The sequence below is a fragment of the Drosophila navojoa genome, chromosome 4 (assembly GCF_054131105.1).
Source record: "Drosophila navojoa isolate 15081-1374.11 chromosome 4, UAZ_NAV_1.0, whole genome shotgun sequence".
NCBI classification, from domain to species: Eukaryota; Metazoa; Arthropoda; class Insecta; order Diptera; family Drosophilidae; genus Drosophila; species Drosophila navojoa.
In genome coordinates, this window is record NC_142892.1 from 12,861,381 (window position 1) to 12,878,976 (window position 17,596).

General features: G+C 43.6%; 1 protein-coding gene across 2 annotated transcripts; it reads right to left on the bottom strand.

Moving 5' to 3' along the window:
- Window positions 1–102: 102 nt before the first annotated feature.
- On the bottom strand, window positions 103–17,589 carry LOC108651030 (uncharacterized). Of its 2 annotated transcripts, none has more exons than XM_018100426.3 (6): window positions 16,469–17,589; window positions 4,958–5,222; window positions 3,828–4,877; window positions 3,579–3,766; window positions 1,103–3,497; window positions 103–1,044 (listed from the first exon to the last, which is right to left on the bottom strand). In XM_018100426.3, exons 1-6 carry the CDS (start codon window positions 16,720–16,722, stop codon window positions 838–840), a joined length of 4,359 nt encoding a protein of 1,452 aa, XP_017955915.1. In that variant the 5' UTR covers window positions 16,723–17,589; the 3' UTR covers window positions 103–837. The 2 variants fall into 2 exon arrangements, with proteins under 2 accessions (XP_017955915.1, XP_017955916.1); XM_018100427.3 differs by lacking the exon at window positions 16,469–17,589 and adding an exon at window positions 7,004–7,175.
- Window positions 17,590–17,596: the final 7 nt, after the last annotated feature.

A 17,596-nucleotide genomic window follows, 5' to 3' on the forward strand; every position in this document is an offset into this window, starting at 1 on the left:
TCTAGATCTTATCAGCCTCATTGGATAGCATTCCATGTAAGTGCATGATGATCTATAAAACATTTTTACTACTTACTTTTTAATAAAAATACACTTATCACATTTTGTTTTTGTAATTTGTTATTTCTTTCAAAAATATTTATACAAACTTTTTCATTGCTTACGTATACAGTTAATTCCCGAATGCTAGCCGATGCCCCCACACTTGATTTCAGTATAAACTTATTTATACGTCTATTGTATGGTGGTATAATATAATTAAATCAATTAATAGATTATTGCTGTCATAAATTATTAAATCTAATACAAACACTACGCATAGCTCGAGCACATGATACAGTGGTCGGTCGGTCGGTCTATCGATCGATCGATCGATCGATAACAGACTGGAGTGCTACTAAATCGTGAACATATAATCACGCTAACTAAATCTAGATCAAATAATTTACAATACTTCTTCATGTGACTGCGATGAGTGGGTTCCCTAAATTAAAACGTTGTATGGTATATATAGCTATAAATGTTATTAAATGTTCTTTATGCGATGATCGATGTGTTGGGTGTGTGAGTGTTTCTACAATATATTGTATGAGTGTTTCATTGTTTTTGTTTGTTATGTTAAGCTGCCGTACCTAAGACCCAAACTAAATGTAACCTGCTTTTCCTACACGCTATTTTAATCATATAAATATATATCACAAAGTCAGTGAAAAGAAAATTCGCTGGAGTATTTGCTTGTTTCGTTTTGGATGGTGTGTGAGATGATGATGTTTGATGATGGATGCTTGTTATACTAGATAAGTTTTGGCAATGATTGGGCTTGCTTCGGCGTGATTGTCATCTGAAGCTGATGCCGCATTTACGGCTAATCTTCGGCGTATGAATGTAGGCGATAGACAGCAGCAGTGGTATATCATTCTCCGAGAGCTGCAGCGGAGTTGTTATGTCCCCCAGCCGGCAGGGATCTGTTTCCAGCAGAAAGGCGGCTAGAGTCTCAGACTGCATATAGATCTCCTGCAACTTGGACTCCAGAAATGATAGGCACTGCAAAGGAAAAGCTATTAGTTGAAGCTGTGGAAAGTCTAGCCTGCTATGAACTTACCTCGTAGGCGGGTATGCCTCCTGCGTGCATGGCCTGCACAGCTTCTAGCATGCTGGAAACCAGCTGGGACATGCCCACCGGGGAACTCTGGCCACCGGCATACGGAAACTGCTGTGCCTGTGAAGAGATTAGGCGTACATCCCACTTGTCCATGTCCGCCACAATGGCGATATTCTCCGCTGGCTGTGAGATGAGTGAGGCGGAACGTGCGGCCAGCGCCAGATCCTCGCGTAGATTCATTTCCCACTTACAGGGCGCAGCACAGGTGCCCTGCAGCACCATATCGGAGACGTAGTGATCGTTCACGCTCAGCATCAGCGATGGAATGAAACCGGCGCGCAACTTGTCGCCCGGTGGCTCATCCTCCTGAGGCAGCTCCTTGATACCCGGCACGGGCAGCTTCAAAAGGTGCTGGGACTCATTGACAGCCGCACACTTGGCAGCCACCGAGGAGACGGAGCTGCGCTGGGAGGGCACACGTTTGGGCTGCGCTCGTCTCGTATAGCTGGGCGTACTTGGAGGCTCCGGCATCGATTTCAGCGTATCTATAGAGGCAGCCGAATTGACAGACTGCAGAACAGCGGAGCTGTTGTTGCTGCTCTCGTTATAGCAGTGCACCTCATCCGTTTCGAACTCCAGCTCAGTGGCATTGGACGGCGTCTGGTAGGTGCCACCACTGTTGCACAATATGCAACGGTCGCTGCCCACCACTGTGGCTGAGCTGCTGCTGGCCGCCAGTTCCGCTTGATGCTGCTGCTGCTGTTTCTGCAATTGTTGCTCCTGTTGCTGGTGGAGAGTGACCGTGCTGTCGCTGGACTTCAACGACTCATTGGCCTCCAGCTTGCTGGCCTTATCCATCAACAGATCATAGTTGGACATGACCAGATTCTTGCTCTTCATGTAGTTGGTCACAATCTGCGGATATGTAGCGAAATTGAACTGTATGCCCGAGTTTTTCTTGTTGGCCATGGAGGCGTTATGGGTGTGCTGATGCTGGGCGCACAGCATTGCTGGCTTTGCATCATCTGTGAGATCCTCGTTGCTCTTCTTCAGATTGATCAGCGGCTCATTATCACCTAGGACAAAGACAACGCCGTTGCCATTGTCCGTTGTGGTCTGGCGGCAAATGCCGTGGTCCCGTTCGATGAGTTTCTGGGAGAGATCAAAGTGGATTTGCTCCTCGAGACTGACATTCTCCTTGATGGGCTCAATGCCCCATGTCATGCGATCGCTCTTGCCCATGCTATTCTGTGTGATTAGATACGAGAGCGACAAATGCGAGACTCGTCGATCCTGGCCAACTGGCTCTACCGGAACATTTCCACCGGGCAAGGCGTCGCTCTCCACGGAGTAGCTGCTGCAGCGCCGCTCCAGCTTTTGGTTAATGATCTTCGCGCCCTGCTGCAGATCACTGAGACTGAGTCCCTCCTTCACTCCAGCCGTGGGCACAATGTTCCAAAAGAAGTTCCTCTTGCCCGGCTCCTTTTCTACTGCTGCTGGTGTTGTGGCTGCTCGGCTCTCGTCAAACTCCAGAGCCTCGATGGCGCCATCGTCGATGCTGCCACCGGTGCCGACAGAGCCGGCATTCGAGTCGTCCTCCATGCACAGCTCAACGTTCTCTGGCGTCGTCACCGTCAATCGTATGCGTCCATCCTTGCCGGTGCGCAGATACTGCTGAGCCTGGCGGGCGAGCATGGTCTTCTTATCGATGCCCGTGTCCATAAGGTAGTTGCCAATGCGCAGCTCCTGTTGCACAAAGTGCGAGTCGCGAAATGCCAGCACATTGGGAATCTCATTCTTCTTCAAGGTGCCAATGAACTGGGTATCGTCCTGCTGCAGTCCGTCCAGCTCCTCATCCTCGGCGCTGTGCAGCTCGTCCAGCTGCTGCAGCTCCAAGTCGGCATCGTCCACAATCGCATTCAGATTCTGCTTGCAGGTGCTGGTGCGAGTGAGCCCGGCACCAGCTCCAGCCGCGCGTCTTCGCAGCGTGGGCGGACTCTTATACCGCTCCTGATTGCTCTGGCTGACGACCAACTCATTGATGAGCTGCTTGTTGAAGTCCTCCCGCTTGGCTGCACGCCGCACTTCGCTGCAGCGTATAAAATACGTGAGCACGTTCAGCAGCTTCTCCACCCACATTTTCTCCGAGCCACAGATGATGGTGCGCGCCAACCTGGGCGGCATGCCAATGGCGCCATACAGATCACCCAGTTGTGCCCACAGCGCATTATACGGATGCTTTTGCGAGACCTGCAACAGCTTCGCCCTTTGCTCAATGGCCGCCGCGGAGGCGGAGGCGCTGGAGCGACGCGAGCGTGAGCTATTGAAGGCGGACACGGTGGCCACCCAGCCCAGATGGTAGGTGAGTATGCCAGTCAACATGGTGCTGATGAAGCTGCACGCAAAAGAGAGAAAGAGGGAGAGAGTTTCATAGGCATCTCTTGAAGATGATAGAGGAGCAGGCTGTATGTCTTACAAATTGGAGTCTTTGGTGTCGGCGAAGGAGAGCAGATCGCAGAGCTCCTTGATGAATCGCTCGGCCACAGTCTTGGAGTATTTGCTGCCGCTGGTCGTAATGCTCAGCCAGACGGGCGTCTTGATGCGGGGTGCCGTAAACAGATCGCTGAACCATTGCTGCGCATCCTGCCAGGCCTGGAACATGATCTGCAGCAAGGGCAAAGATTTCGTTATGTGAAATGCGAGAATTATGTGAACCGTAACTCACCTGCAGAAAGTTCTTGTAATTGATGTATGCGTGCTCCGTGCTTGCCCTCAACCGACTCAGCATCGACTCCAGCAGTGCGATATGCTCGCTGCAGAACAGTTCCATCTCCTCCTCGAAGGATTCGCTCATCGTAATGCACACAGCCAGGCCAAGCCTCGGTCTCCGTTTCAAATTCGCCGGCCGGCAACCCATCTCCGGATTACTGCGCGACTCGTTCGCACAGTAGCTCGCCCGCCTGTACTGGGGTGGAGCCATGCCTCCGCCTTCACTGCCGCCAGTGCCGTTGGCAGCTCCCGCTGGCCGATTGCCGTTTGCCTGACCCGTGGTCGCGGCATAGTTGTCGCTGAAGAAGCCGATGAAGTCGTTCTTGGAATGCTCGTTCTCGAAGGAGGTGCGCAGATTGCGAGAGATTCGGCGCTGCAGGCAGCCATCGCTGGCAAACTCATCCAGATGGGGCGAGCTGGCATAGAAGGCCCAGTCGTCGAGGCTGAGCTTGCGCATCGCATCCGACGGATCGGAGAGGACGCTGCCAAGGCTGCTGCGCGTGGAATACTGATACGACCACTGATCCCCACTGGAATAGGGGCCGCCTGTACCGCTGCCACTGGCGCTGGCCGAGTAGCCCGAGTCGGTGGCGTTGCTGTACGTGGAGGAGAAGCGTGGTCCGCTGTCCGCAATGGACAGCGACTGCTGATCGGGCGCGGGCACGTCCAGTGGCGGCGTCAGACTCATATGCCTGCCCACGCTAACGCTGAACGGCATGGAGAAGGAGTTCATGGACAGGCCGTCCATGGAGCCGTGCTCGCTGCAAATGGAGCTGCGAGGCGTCAGGCTGTTCATGGAGACCGTGGAATAGGGTGACTGGCTGCCCGCACCCGCGCCACCTGACGCACCGCTCGCCGAGGGCGTCAGATACACTTGGGAACACAGTATCCTGGCTGGCTGTGGCAGCCAGTGCACCTTGAGCGCCGTGCCACAAAAGGACATGGCCAGCGAGCCGAAGACCATCTCGCCAATGGGCGTAAGATCTGCGCCAGTTGGACGATTGTGCTGAGAGAGAGTGAGAGGGAGAGAGAGAGAGAGTCGAGGTTAGCAAGCTGATGCGGATCTCAGTTTTGAGCTCTGCTCACCTTGTAGCCATACTCGGCACAGACTTCGATAAAGTTGCTGCCGTTGCTGCTGCCGGAATGTGCTTTGGCCTGGATCTTGCCATTCTGCAGCGATGTGAATTTGTCGTTCTTGAGGAATTTCCCCCCACTGCGGTTGCTGCACTGGCTTGATTCCTTCAGCATCACCTTCTGCAGCGCATGCGAGTCGAAGAGCAGCCGTCTGCCATGGCTGTCGTCCTCTTTGTACAGCAGCACGCGCACCTGGCTACCATCGAAGGGGAATTGGCTGCAAACAGAGAGAGAGAGAGAGAGAGAGAGAGAGAGATAATCAGTTGGTGTGCAGAGTAACAAAGTAAGGGGAAGAGCGGAGCAATTGAAGAGGGAAGTAAAGCTGTTGACACTTTGTCTTAACTCTCACGTGAGCATGCGGCAACGGCTTCTGCTGTCTGCTGATGTCATTCGTAAACTTTAATTAATAAAGTTAACAATAAAATAATTCAACTTAATCTTAATATATGATAATCTAGCTACTACAATTTTGATATGAAAAGAGCTTTATAGTGTTAGATAAGTACAAGATCACTGCCAAACATACCCTGTACCCAGCAATTGCTCGATTAGAATGTGCGATCACAGCCAGCAGATACCCTAAAGATCAGTTGTTTATGTAGATCACTTATGACTAGATCTTTCTACCATAAAATACCCTGTAAGCAGCTTCACTACGCTTCAATTTAAATCAACTTTCCCTCAGACTTGTAAGCAATTGATATATAAATAAAAGTAAATATAGTTTATGATCATTTAACAGAAAACTGATATTTCCTTTGAACTCACTGCTAAATTTAGCAATCATATCAGCACTTCCAATTGAACAGCTCAATCTCCAAGTTTACCCAGAGTACTAATAACTTGTACATTTCTGTTGATCTTGCGATGAGCTCAAGTGCTCAAGTGCTCATGTGATTTGATATTTGATGATCGAAATGTGATCCGTGACTCAGATAACTTCTGGACAGACAGCAATTGCTCATCTCCAACACAGCGAGACACAGGGACAAAGCACTCAATTACATAGTCTCTCCGACTGCCAATTCTCCATTTCTGTTCTATCTCTCGATCTATCTCCATCTCTGTCTCTGTCTCTGTCTATGCGAATCGCTGACGACTTTCATATAATGCGCACATCTTAGCGCTATTTTATTGTCGAGTGGGTCATTTGGGTAAATGTTGTCCGCTCTATAAATAGAATCGCTCAGCACGTGACGATTCGTCACGATAAAATGAAAATCTGCCCGAATTGGCTTCGATAGCTACGAAGACTTTTCGCTTTTTATGTTCGTCTGTGTTCCTTCAATTTGACTTTGCTGATTGGGGGCAAAAGTTTTTACGATGCTACTGAACGGTAACGCGATAAGATCGACATCGGCAGTATGACCGATTATTGGATTGCACATTGAGACTATCTGCAATTAGTATTAAGGGAAATCTAAATTATGCCTGACATTCCGTGGGCTTGTGACTCTTCCATTAGGCATTTCGTCACATCCACTTAAATTTGAGGCATCGCAGATTTGAGCTGAATTATTTTTAGTGGGGTTTATAAATGGCTCATCTAACAATAAGTAGCGGTAAATTGAAACTGCGCCAACTGCCTAAATTAGCGCTATAATTAACGAATTTTTTCTGTTTGCTCTACGACTGCCTGTAGTAGAGTTGCCGTTGGGGGCGAGGGCGACGGCGACGGCGACGGCGAGGGCGGGTCCACCTGTTTTATTGCTTCATTTTGTTTTATGCCACCGCGATAAGACGGGGAAAATTTTTGTGTACACATACATAGATTAGTTAGTAGGCCCGACTGGATCACGAGTGTGCCCCCGTCTTTCTAACTAAGTCTATGAGCGAGCGAACGCACGCGTGTGACTGTGTGTGTCTGTGTGTGTGTGTGTGCGCGCTAGCGTGTGCTTGTGTGCCCAGATATTGGTCGGCCCGTTTGTACTCAAAGACTTAGTGGTCACCTAATTGAAATCCAACTTGAATCCAGCTGGAATCTAGACGGAGACGTACCCATAGTGAAACGGCGCCGTATGCATACGCATCGGGCCGATATTAATCGATATGCTCAGATCAGATGCCACCAACTAGCGAGCGTAATTGCATTTACAGTTGCACAAAAGTATAAATTGAAATAACAAACAAACACGAAAGTAACGCGACGTTATGGAAAAACAATCTTAATGGGCGCGATGCTAGACGACAAATGAAGTTCAAGGCGCTACGAATCGTAAACGGTGTCTATTAGGGAATCCGAATCCGAATGGGAATCGGAATCGGAATCGCAACCGCAATCGGATCGCATCGGATCGTCCCGGTAAACGACGATAAACAGAACGAGTCTGAATATGAAACGGCAGTACGAACAAGTACGCGCATGATCGATATATACATACATATACATATGTATGTACATTCTTATATCTTATACATACATATATTATACATTTTATATATAAACATGCATATATGCAGATAGGCAACGATTTGAGCTGGGGCTACGGCTGCGGCTGGGGGCTGGGGGCTGGGGCAGGGGCAAGCGGCATCAATTGAGGAGCGCTCACAGCTCACATGATTCCCGTCCAGCTGCGCGAGCATCACATGTACGGCGCCCCCTGCTATATATATAATACGTATATACATCTAGTCTGGGGAGTGTCAAGCGATGTGATGTGTTAATATATTGTGTTTTAAAAATACTTCACAGTCGAGACAATTCATGGTGGATTTCAGCCTAGAGCCAGCAACGGCTGACGCCCAAAGTTCATCAAGTTTGAGTTAGTGCAAAAAAAAAAAAAAAAAAAAAAAAAAAATGCCCAACCTTTGCACCGAGTTCTAGGGGGCTACGTGAGCTGTGAGCGATGGAGCTGCCACCAAACTATCACCTGTCACCCTGTCAGCTCGTCACCTGGCGCGTCGATCAACCCAAGCAACAAAAAAAAAAAAAGAGATCAATGAGCACATATGTATAAAATTATCAAGCGATCGCTAAATTTTTCGACTTATCAGCAGGGTCTACGCACTTTCGTTGGCTGTGTTTGTACATGTGATTTTTTTTCTACCGTTCAATTGGCTTTTATTTGTTTATAATAAATGCTTAGTTGGATAGCTTGGATTATATTTGATAGCGTATGCGATCTAATTGATTATATGGCAGTTATATATATAGTTTATCTACTATATTCTTTATCAGTGCAAGGCAGCTAGCTATACATTAAGAGTTTCATTTCAACAAATAAAACATGAGCATTCCAAGTTCTCTTAGAGAAGCTATAAATATTGATGGAAATTTTTAATATAACATCAAATTTAATGTGATATATTTATCAGATGTTTTCATATATTCATATATATACACATATACATATATAGAGAAATGTATTTCACTCTGTATTTTCTATAAATAATGATAAAGAGATTGAGGATCATAAAGATTGCTTGGGAATTTCGTCACAGCTGGAAATCTAATTATAAATTGTTGCTATAATAAAGCTCTTATATATCATCAGATTTATAGCCAGCCTAGCCTAATTATTATCTGCTCTGCACTTCAGTTGATAGCTCCAAATATACGATTTTTTATTTCATTTTGATTATTTTTGCAGAACTTTGTCACCTGACTATAAATCGTAAAGTCAATTGTGAAGAGAGTTTATGAGCGAAAGACACACTCTCTCTCTGCTAAGTCCATAAAAATGTATTATTAGGCTATAGATAAAGGTGAAATACCCATTAAATATACATTTACAGAATATTCCTTCGGCTGAATGCCAAAAGGTAATCGAACCCAGCGCGACAAGGCTGTTGGTAATGATTATTTACAAGTGCATTACTCTATAGAAGAAGAAGAAGCGGTGCAAGGGTATCTGCTGCTTCGGTACACTGTCTGTCTGCAGAGTGAAGAGCACTTGAGCTTCCCCTGTTGCCTCTACTGCCATCTCGCTCTTGCGCCCACTGCTACGCTGCGAGAGATGTTGCCTTCTGCTTGTTCTTGGCATACGCCATGGGATCACATGCTTTATTTATTTATTTCAGCTACGCAAGCAAAACAAAAGCGAACAAAATAAAATTAAATAAAAATGAAAAGAAAATGAACAAAAAAAAAAAAAGCAAGGCAACAGCAAGACTAAGCAAATACACACAAGGCAACACATTAAACTCATATATGCAAAAACTTGTGTATGTGTGTGTGTGTGTGTGTGTGCGTGTGCGTGTGCAAATGGACGCTTGAAGAGCCACTCTCGCTACCACTTGAGGCAGATTGCGGCCTCCGCCACTCCCGTCCTCTGCCAGGCCACTCGACAACCAAGTCTATGGGCCAAGGCGAGCAGTACAATAATTTTGATTGATATGTTGCTGCCTTATCAGCCAACGCGTTGAATTATGCATTGTATTAGCCCTTTGGATTAAATACGAATTGATATTTGTATACACTTACATATATACGTATATATTGTTATAGATGTATATGGAAATATAATTGGTGGCCCATAACCAAATCAAGCGGCAACATCTGTTAATCATATTACACAGAGTGGACTCTCTTTCTCTATCGTGGGTTGCTGTGTGTGTGTTTGTGTGTGAGTGTGTATGAAAGAGAGCGTGCAAATAAAAACAGATTTCCAAAGCGACTACAGCAACAAAAACAATAATAATATCAGCAGCAGCAGCAGCAGCAGAAACAACAACAACAACAACCAGTTGCTCCGTACAACTCGAGTCACATGACCAAACCAACCAACAATGGCGACGATGGCGTCGCTGCCAGCGCCAGCCAGCAACCGACAATGAAAATGACAACAAGCGGTTGCTGCTGCTGCGGCGGCAAAGGCGCAAGAGCCAGGCAGCGGCGCCAGCTGCGACGTTAACGTCCACGGCGAAAAGCTTTATTATTTTATACCCCGTGCCTATTAAGAAGGGGCGGGACAGATTACAAAAGTGCAAAAAGAAGGAGAGCCTAAGAATTTACAGAAATACATAATTAATTAAACTTGATCAGTAATTAGATTACATATATTTATTTATAGTCTGGTTATGTTTGGAGCTTTGTCATTGAAGGTCACTTACTACAGAGTATCATTTAGTCTGTCACTCTTGCGACCTGCACACCCTAATGGCTGTTTATTTCCTTTCTGTTTGTGAGCTACAACAAATTGACTATCATTATCATGAGATGCAGCCATTATAAGTACAGGCATACATATAAAATATACTCACATATATACCTACAGATAAACACAGACACATGCATACATACATACATTTAAATAAATAAAGATAATGCTGACCTTCACCCCCGCCAACAAAGCCCATTTAAGTGCGCAAATAATCGAATGTCAAGTTCAAAGCAAATTGGCAAAAGGCTTTTACTGCTGTTGCCGCCTTTGTTGTTCCTGTTTGCTGTTGTTGTTGTTGTTGCTGCTGCTGCTGGCAGTAATTGGCAGCGTTGTCATGTCGCACTGCAGAGTGGACCCAGGTAATAGCCACATAACATGGGAATTGTATCTGGCAAACAAATGTACAAACGATGACGACGACGACGCGGACTGATTGCCAAGTGACACTTGAAACAGCGTAAATACAATTAAAAATCAACGCAAACAATGAACGAGGCGAGGACGAGGCAATGGCAAGAGAGCGAACTGAAGAGAAGAATATACAAACACAAACACACACTCACACACACACATAGGTTTGCACTTGCACTCACAAACACGTGCCCCCAAACGATCAATGAATGAATAAAACTAAAACCGAACCGAAAATCAAAAGAAAAAGAAAAAAAAAAACTGACAAATGCGCAAAAGAGCTAAAGCGCAAACCAGAAGCAAAATATCGAAAAACTTGTTTAGCAAACAAGCAGTTGGCATCTAGAGGGGGGGGGGGGGGGGGGGGGGGAGTTGTCTCTTCTACCTTTGAGCGTGTAACATGTGGGATTAGTGTACAAAGTGAGTCAAGACTTGGGTACACTCGAAACAAAGATGACGAAACGGAACAAAAATTGTGAATAATGGTGAAAAAAGGTGCTTGTTGAAACGTGTTAAAAAGGCGGCGAAAGTCAATTGCCTTTGTCTCTTAAACATGCCTGTCGCTTGCGGCGAAAGCCAGCGGAAAGGAAAGGAAGTGAATTGTAGCAACTTTACTCTGTGCAGAAGCGGCGAATTCCATTTGCTTATAGCTGTAAGCAAAGCTGCGTAAGTATGGCAGCCTTTCCAGTTTGTAAAGTGCGGCGAATAACATGATGTAAATAACTCAACTGTGGCAACGCTTTGCGCTACTTTTTTGCAATTCAATTATAAGAGCGACTTTATGTATTAGTAAATGAATATGTGAATAAGTAAATGAATATGTGAATTTAGGCAACGCATTGTAATAATGTTGTGAAAATGAATTTAATGATAAAACAGAGTTACCTTTTTTCAGCAGGTCTGAGCTTAGGTTATGCTTACATCAGTACTACATCGGCTTATAATTTCACTTCCCGTATCTCTTAGGTCGAAGAAGGAAAAACAAACACTATCAGCTGACAAGTAGAATACCCAGTAAGTAAGCTGAGCTCAGTTTCTTAATAAATAAGGGAACATAATTATATCAAATTTTCTATTGATATTGCAGTCCGTGTACTTATTGTAATTCGCTGAAGTTGGCGCTAGCGAGGAATCACAGTTATGGAATTCTTCGAGAATCCCAGCTATAAACATATCGCATATATCGCATTGATTGTCCAAAGTGATTGATATATAACTCTGTATGTCTGGAGAGAAGCCCCTTCTGGCATGCTCGGAGCTTAGCAGCTTTATTTACAACTGACAGTCAGCAGCACTTTCTACTTTTTGGGCATTATGTCTCTAATTTGACGTGTTGCTGTTGCTTGTTGAAAAGCAAAAGCAATTTTTGTTAACTGATAATTAGCGGCGGCGACGACGGCGGCGACAGCAGTAGACAACACAGCGCGCTTTTAGCTCTATCAGTTCCCAAAACACAACAACTACAGCAGCAATAGCAACAAAAACAACAACAACAGCAACGACAACAACATTTGCGACGACTCACTCATATGACTTGGCAGACCACGAGACTTCAACACATGGAGCCACAGTGGCAAAGTCGACAACGTTGGCATTTAAATATGATTATACTCTGTGGAATGCAGTGGATCCACAAGGGGTATATACAGTGAACGATACATTAGACCTATTATAAAACTAATATAGCCATATTCTATATCCAAAACCCATATTTTATTTAATTAGATCATTCACTTTTTAGGCTGTGAAGAGTCTGTCTGATTGGCATTTAAATAGGATTATACCCTGTAAAATGCAGTGCAAGCCGCCTTAAGGCAAAAGTATATTTTCTATTATATTCAACTGATAAGCCATTAGAAAGGCTTTTAATCTGCTTTGACCATGAAAAATAACTGTTTCTATAATTAAGCCTTAATCCAACTACTTGAGCTGTTTTTATAGCCAACCTTCCAGGATCGTTAGCATATCCATTAGTTACTGTTTACTGATGGCTAGACTACACCTCAAACACACACACACACTGAAAGAGAGAGGCGCCCATTAACTGCATATAATTAAGGTAAGGTAACTATCGCGGCTGCGACGTAAATGCTGGCTCAAGGTGCACAGAAAACGTTTTAAAAAATAATAAAAAAAATATATATATACATATATACATATATGCATACATAAAAAAAAAACAGTTTACACAATAAACAACTAATAACAAGATATGTATGTGGTCAAAAGGTTCGGCAAAAGGCCAGACAGCTGGGCGCCTCATTAGATGATCTCGTAATGGGGCGATGTAAATCACACGATAGTTATTATATATACCATATAAGCCAGGGGGGATTACGTACGTAAGCGAAGCGCTAATGATTGATGTGTACACACGGCTATGCACCCGTGCGTCTGTATGTGTGTGTGTGTGTGCGTGTGTGTCTGTATTTGTTTAAACAATTCGCGCACACTTATCAAGTTTTTAATGAATTTCCAATTTACAATCAATTTTGGCATTTGGCTAGCCCCGAGAACCCCCCCCACACACACACAATAGATTTGAAAACCAAATTATTTATAACACAGATTCGATTGATTTATATTTATGTGACGAATTTGATTAGCAATCATATAAATCGAATATTTCACACGATATATACATACATATATACGTCGTTTATGCAGACAATATACGCGAATTGGCATAAAATTTCCACAATCGAGTGCTAATTGCAGCATAGACATCGAATTATATAGACATATGTATATATGTGGGTATATAGTACAAATATAAATATAGCCACGTGCTAAATTGAATTGCTTTGTGTGAAAGTTGGCTATTCACTAAATAAATAATCAATATATTTATATTATATATACAGATATATAAATACCTATGTATATGTGTGTATAAATTTATTAACCACGTGCTAATTACAGCGCATACATTCATTAATAGTTAAAATATCTTTGTGTGTGATTTATTTAGTTATGTGGGTTAGGCTTTGGTTTTACCAACTCATTTATTTATTTATTTCGCATACCCTATGTTGGAAATATTCACACAGGGTATGATGTTCTTATGAAAAATATACGAATTACTGGTAAAAGTATGTAAAAATGGTGCTATACATATAAAGCACATCATGAATTGGTCTTTATTAATATCAAGCTCTGTCTGTCGGTCTTTCTAAAAGCAGTGATCTTTTCAACTAAAATACATTTGATATATATTTACAATTTCTTAAAATCAATACAAAAGTATAGAAATCTTAAGATATAGATGTCAAATATATGTAATTTCTATATTCAGCGGTTAGCCTTCGACTACTTTATCCGTTCACCCATTATAAAAACCGAAATGAGCAAATACATTCGTAGAAATGTTCCACGTTTAACAAATTATCAGGAATTATTTCAAATAGAAGTATGGTCAGGGTATATGCTATTTGATCATTTGTTTATTTTATAATATTTATTTATCTGTCTCGAAATATTTCGCATATTGAATGCGTGTCTGTGTCATATTGGTCATATGACTATCTGGTGACTAGCGAATGTCTAAGTATGGACACGACTTGGTCATGAGTCAGTGTGAGGGGATTGGCATGGATGACTGACATTCGCCAGCTAAGTAAATAGACACACTTCTCTAGCCATGATTATAATTATGATGATCGCACTCTTGCGATAGGGCTGTTTCTCTTTGCCTGTTTTGGCAATAGATAAAAGGCCGTATAGATAAATAGGAATTTTCTAAGGAATTCAGTCGCAAGCCAAATGGAAATGAACGATAACAAACTCATCCGCACACACACACACAGACAGGCAGAAACGCACACACAGCCACACGCCCGCGTATACACGTTCATATAGGCGTGTGGAATGGAAATTTACTCAAACGTGTCGCCCATATAAACAATTTAATAAATTAACTGTTAACTGTCAGCAAAAGCAAACACAATTTTATTTAGTTTACAGCGCCCAAAACCTGACCTATCACAATATTATGCTACCCCACCCGCCCAGCGTGCCACGCCCATCAGCTGGCAGCTTTAACAACGATTCTCAATGAGTTTAACTGCCAACAATTTGAAGTTTACATTTAGCAAAGTGCAAAAACCCCGCGTTTAATTAGCAGAGAACAAAATTTATCACGTGATGGTGAATCGAGAGAGTGCAGCACAAGCTCGCTCTCTCGTCACTCTCTCCCTCTTTCACATACAAACATATACACTTATACATGTACATCTGTGTGAATGCGCCTTTACCACGAATTGGCCAATAGCCACTCGAGTGTGCCAAAAGGCCGTTGATATATGGTATATTTTAGGCCTTATCGGCCATTTAAGGGGGCTGAAGGCAGAGCATGAACCTGCCTCTATTAAATACCCATTTAGACCCACACTCCACACACCTACAATCATTTGTATGTGTAAGCTGATCGCGTTAAGCGATTGCTGTATAAACGATTTGCTCAAGCTGTGAATTAAATGGGGAAATGCAAATTCTAAATGAACAATTGATATAGCTGCTGGTAGTAATATTATTATGATGATTGTTGTTGCTGCTGATCGAGTCACACACACGCACATGCACACGCACACATTCACACACTCAATATGCAAACAAACAAACATACAAACAAAGAGAGACCGCAATCAGAACAGTTGACGGCGTGTGCAAGCGTCAAAAATCAACATTGTTAACGCGCACACAGTTCAACATACATAAGCAAATAAACAGTAATAAATAATAATTAAATGAATTAACAGAAAACCAACAAAGCAATGCACATGACATATTGCAGCGAACAGTAGATACCCTTTCTAATAATGAATTTTGAAGCATATTATGGTCTAGTTCCCAAGAAATCAGTTCAATTTCAAATATCCTCCTCGTTAAGGGTATTCATATATACCCACAAACATATTGACGCATATACGCACACATTCATACCTATGCGCACCCAACAGTGGCGAAGCCAACAACAAAGTGTGTATGACATAATAATCACGAGAGCAAGCAGCGACTGTGAACGCCGATTAGCAAGTCATGTGATTCGTTTTTATTTACATTTGCGCCTTACGTCCGCGTTCGCCGCAACCGTCTTTCTCCATTCACTGCCAACACACAATCATATACACACATACACATATGCAGACGCCTACGGCAACCCACTCTCAACGCTGATCGACAAAGAGAGAGAGAGAGCGAGCGACAGCGGCAAAATGAAACCGCGTCGCAGCAAGCCAAAACTATCCGAACACACCATTAAGAGCGTAAGGCGAAAATAGTAGGGCGAATGGAGAACAGAGAACAACAGAAGCGCAGTAATTTTGTTGTTGGCTGGGGTCGCACCTTTGATTTGCACTTTGACTTCCAACAACAGAGCAACAGCTATCAGACCACACACACACATACATATACTAAAACGAGTACAAACAAAGATAGAGAGATGGAAACATAGAGAACATTGCATTTTGGCGTACGTGACGAGAAATGAACCATTTGCTAAAATGTTTGTTGGGTTATTGTCCCCGTTTACGCTCGCCAATTTGCGTACTAAACACAAAGAGGAAGAGATAAATAGCACCACGAGCTGACAGCGACAAAAGCAAGGCAAAGCCAATGGAAATGCTTTCATTCTATCTGTATGCATAGGTATTTATTTGGTTATTTCATACTTCTTTTTCCCACACGTTGCATGTACAGCTGCCTAATATACATTATAGGGGTTGTGTGCCTTTGGTTTTGCCGTCCCTTTACAGGCGACTTAACGCCAGGTGTTAAGCATTACACACAGCAGCTAGAGATGAGCGCGTGATGGCCGTGCTATTTCTACTTATGACTAACTATCATGACACGTGCCTGTCTACTATAGTTGTACACAGTTCTACATATACGAACTCGCGTGTTTATGAGTTTAAGTGTTTATACACAAACATACAATACGACAAACACTTACCTTAGATAATTTCTGGATGTTTGCGTAGCTTTTGCGGACGCCGAACTATTGTTGCCGGCTGAGGCGTGAGTACGTGATGCCGCCTCCGCTACTGTTGTTTGGCCATAATTTAGCGTCGGCTGCGCTGTTGTTGGGGTTGTTGTTTGGATTGCAGCGCAATATGCTGCCGTTGGCGTCGCTTGCGTGGGTGGTGCTGCTGCTGCGGCTGGTGGTGTTGGTACCGACGGAAAGAACAGTTTATTCAACAAGGCCATAATAATATACAACTGGCGCAATCGCAATCATTTATTAAACACATCTGGCCAGCCGACACAAATTATTGCAATTCACTTGAACACAATTGCTCTGCCTTTTGCTTTTCCGTTTGCCTTTAGTTTTCTTGCTCTTACTCTTCTCGTTGTCGTTGTCGCTGTTGTTGTTTTTGCTGTACATGTGAACCGCGGATGGAAAGCAGCGACGTCGGCAACGGCGACGGCCCGTTGCAACTGCCGTTATATTTGTCTAACACGCTCACTGTCCGAGACGCACGAACAAAAACAAATACGCAGGCTAAACAAACAGTTGACGCACTCAAGATTTTACACAATTGAACTTTCGCTTTGCACTTTTCTTTTTATTCACATTTACTTATATGTTCACACACATATAGATGTTGTTTTTCTCTTTTTGGCGAATGATCTCTTCCTGTCTGTGCCAAAATACACACGCGCTGTGGTTCTTTTGATTGAATATTGCTATTTTTGTGATTATCGTCGGACACGATGGGCTTTGCCAATTTCACAAGCGATTAATATACATATAAACGCTTGCATATATGTATTCTGCATTTCCTCGCACTTTTTTATAAAAAAATAACAAACTTATTTCGCGCCCACATACACACCAATCAGAAGAGTATCTACAGTGTGCTTCTTATATGTATCTCTTATTTTTTTGAAAGGCACAAAAAATGTATACGTATGCTGCATTCAACTGTTTTGTTTTCTTTTTCAAAGCAATTGAATTTTATTTTCATTTGATGCGCAGCTCGGCGGCATACATGCGACTCCGACGGCAAAACAACAACAAATGTTATTCTTCTTTAATGTTAACGGTTTAACATGAACCACCGCGTCCGCTTTTTCAACT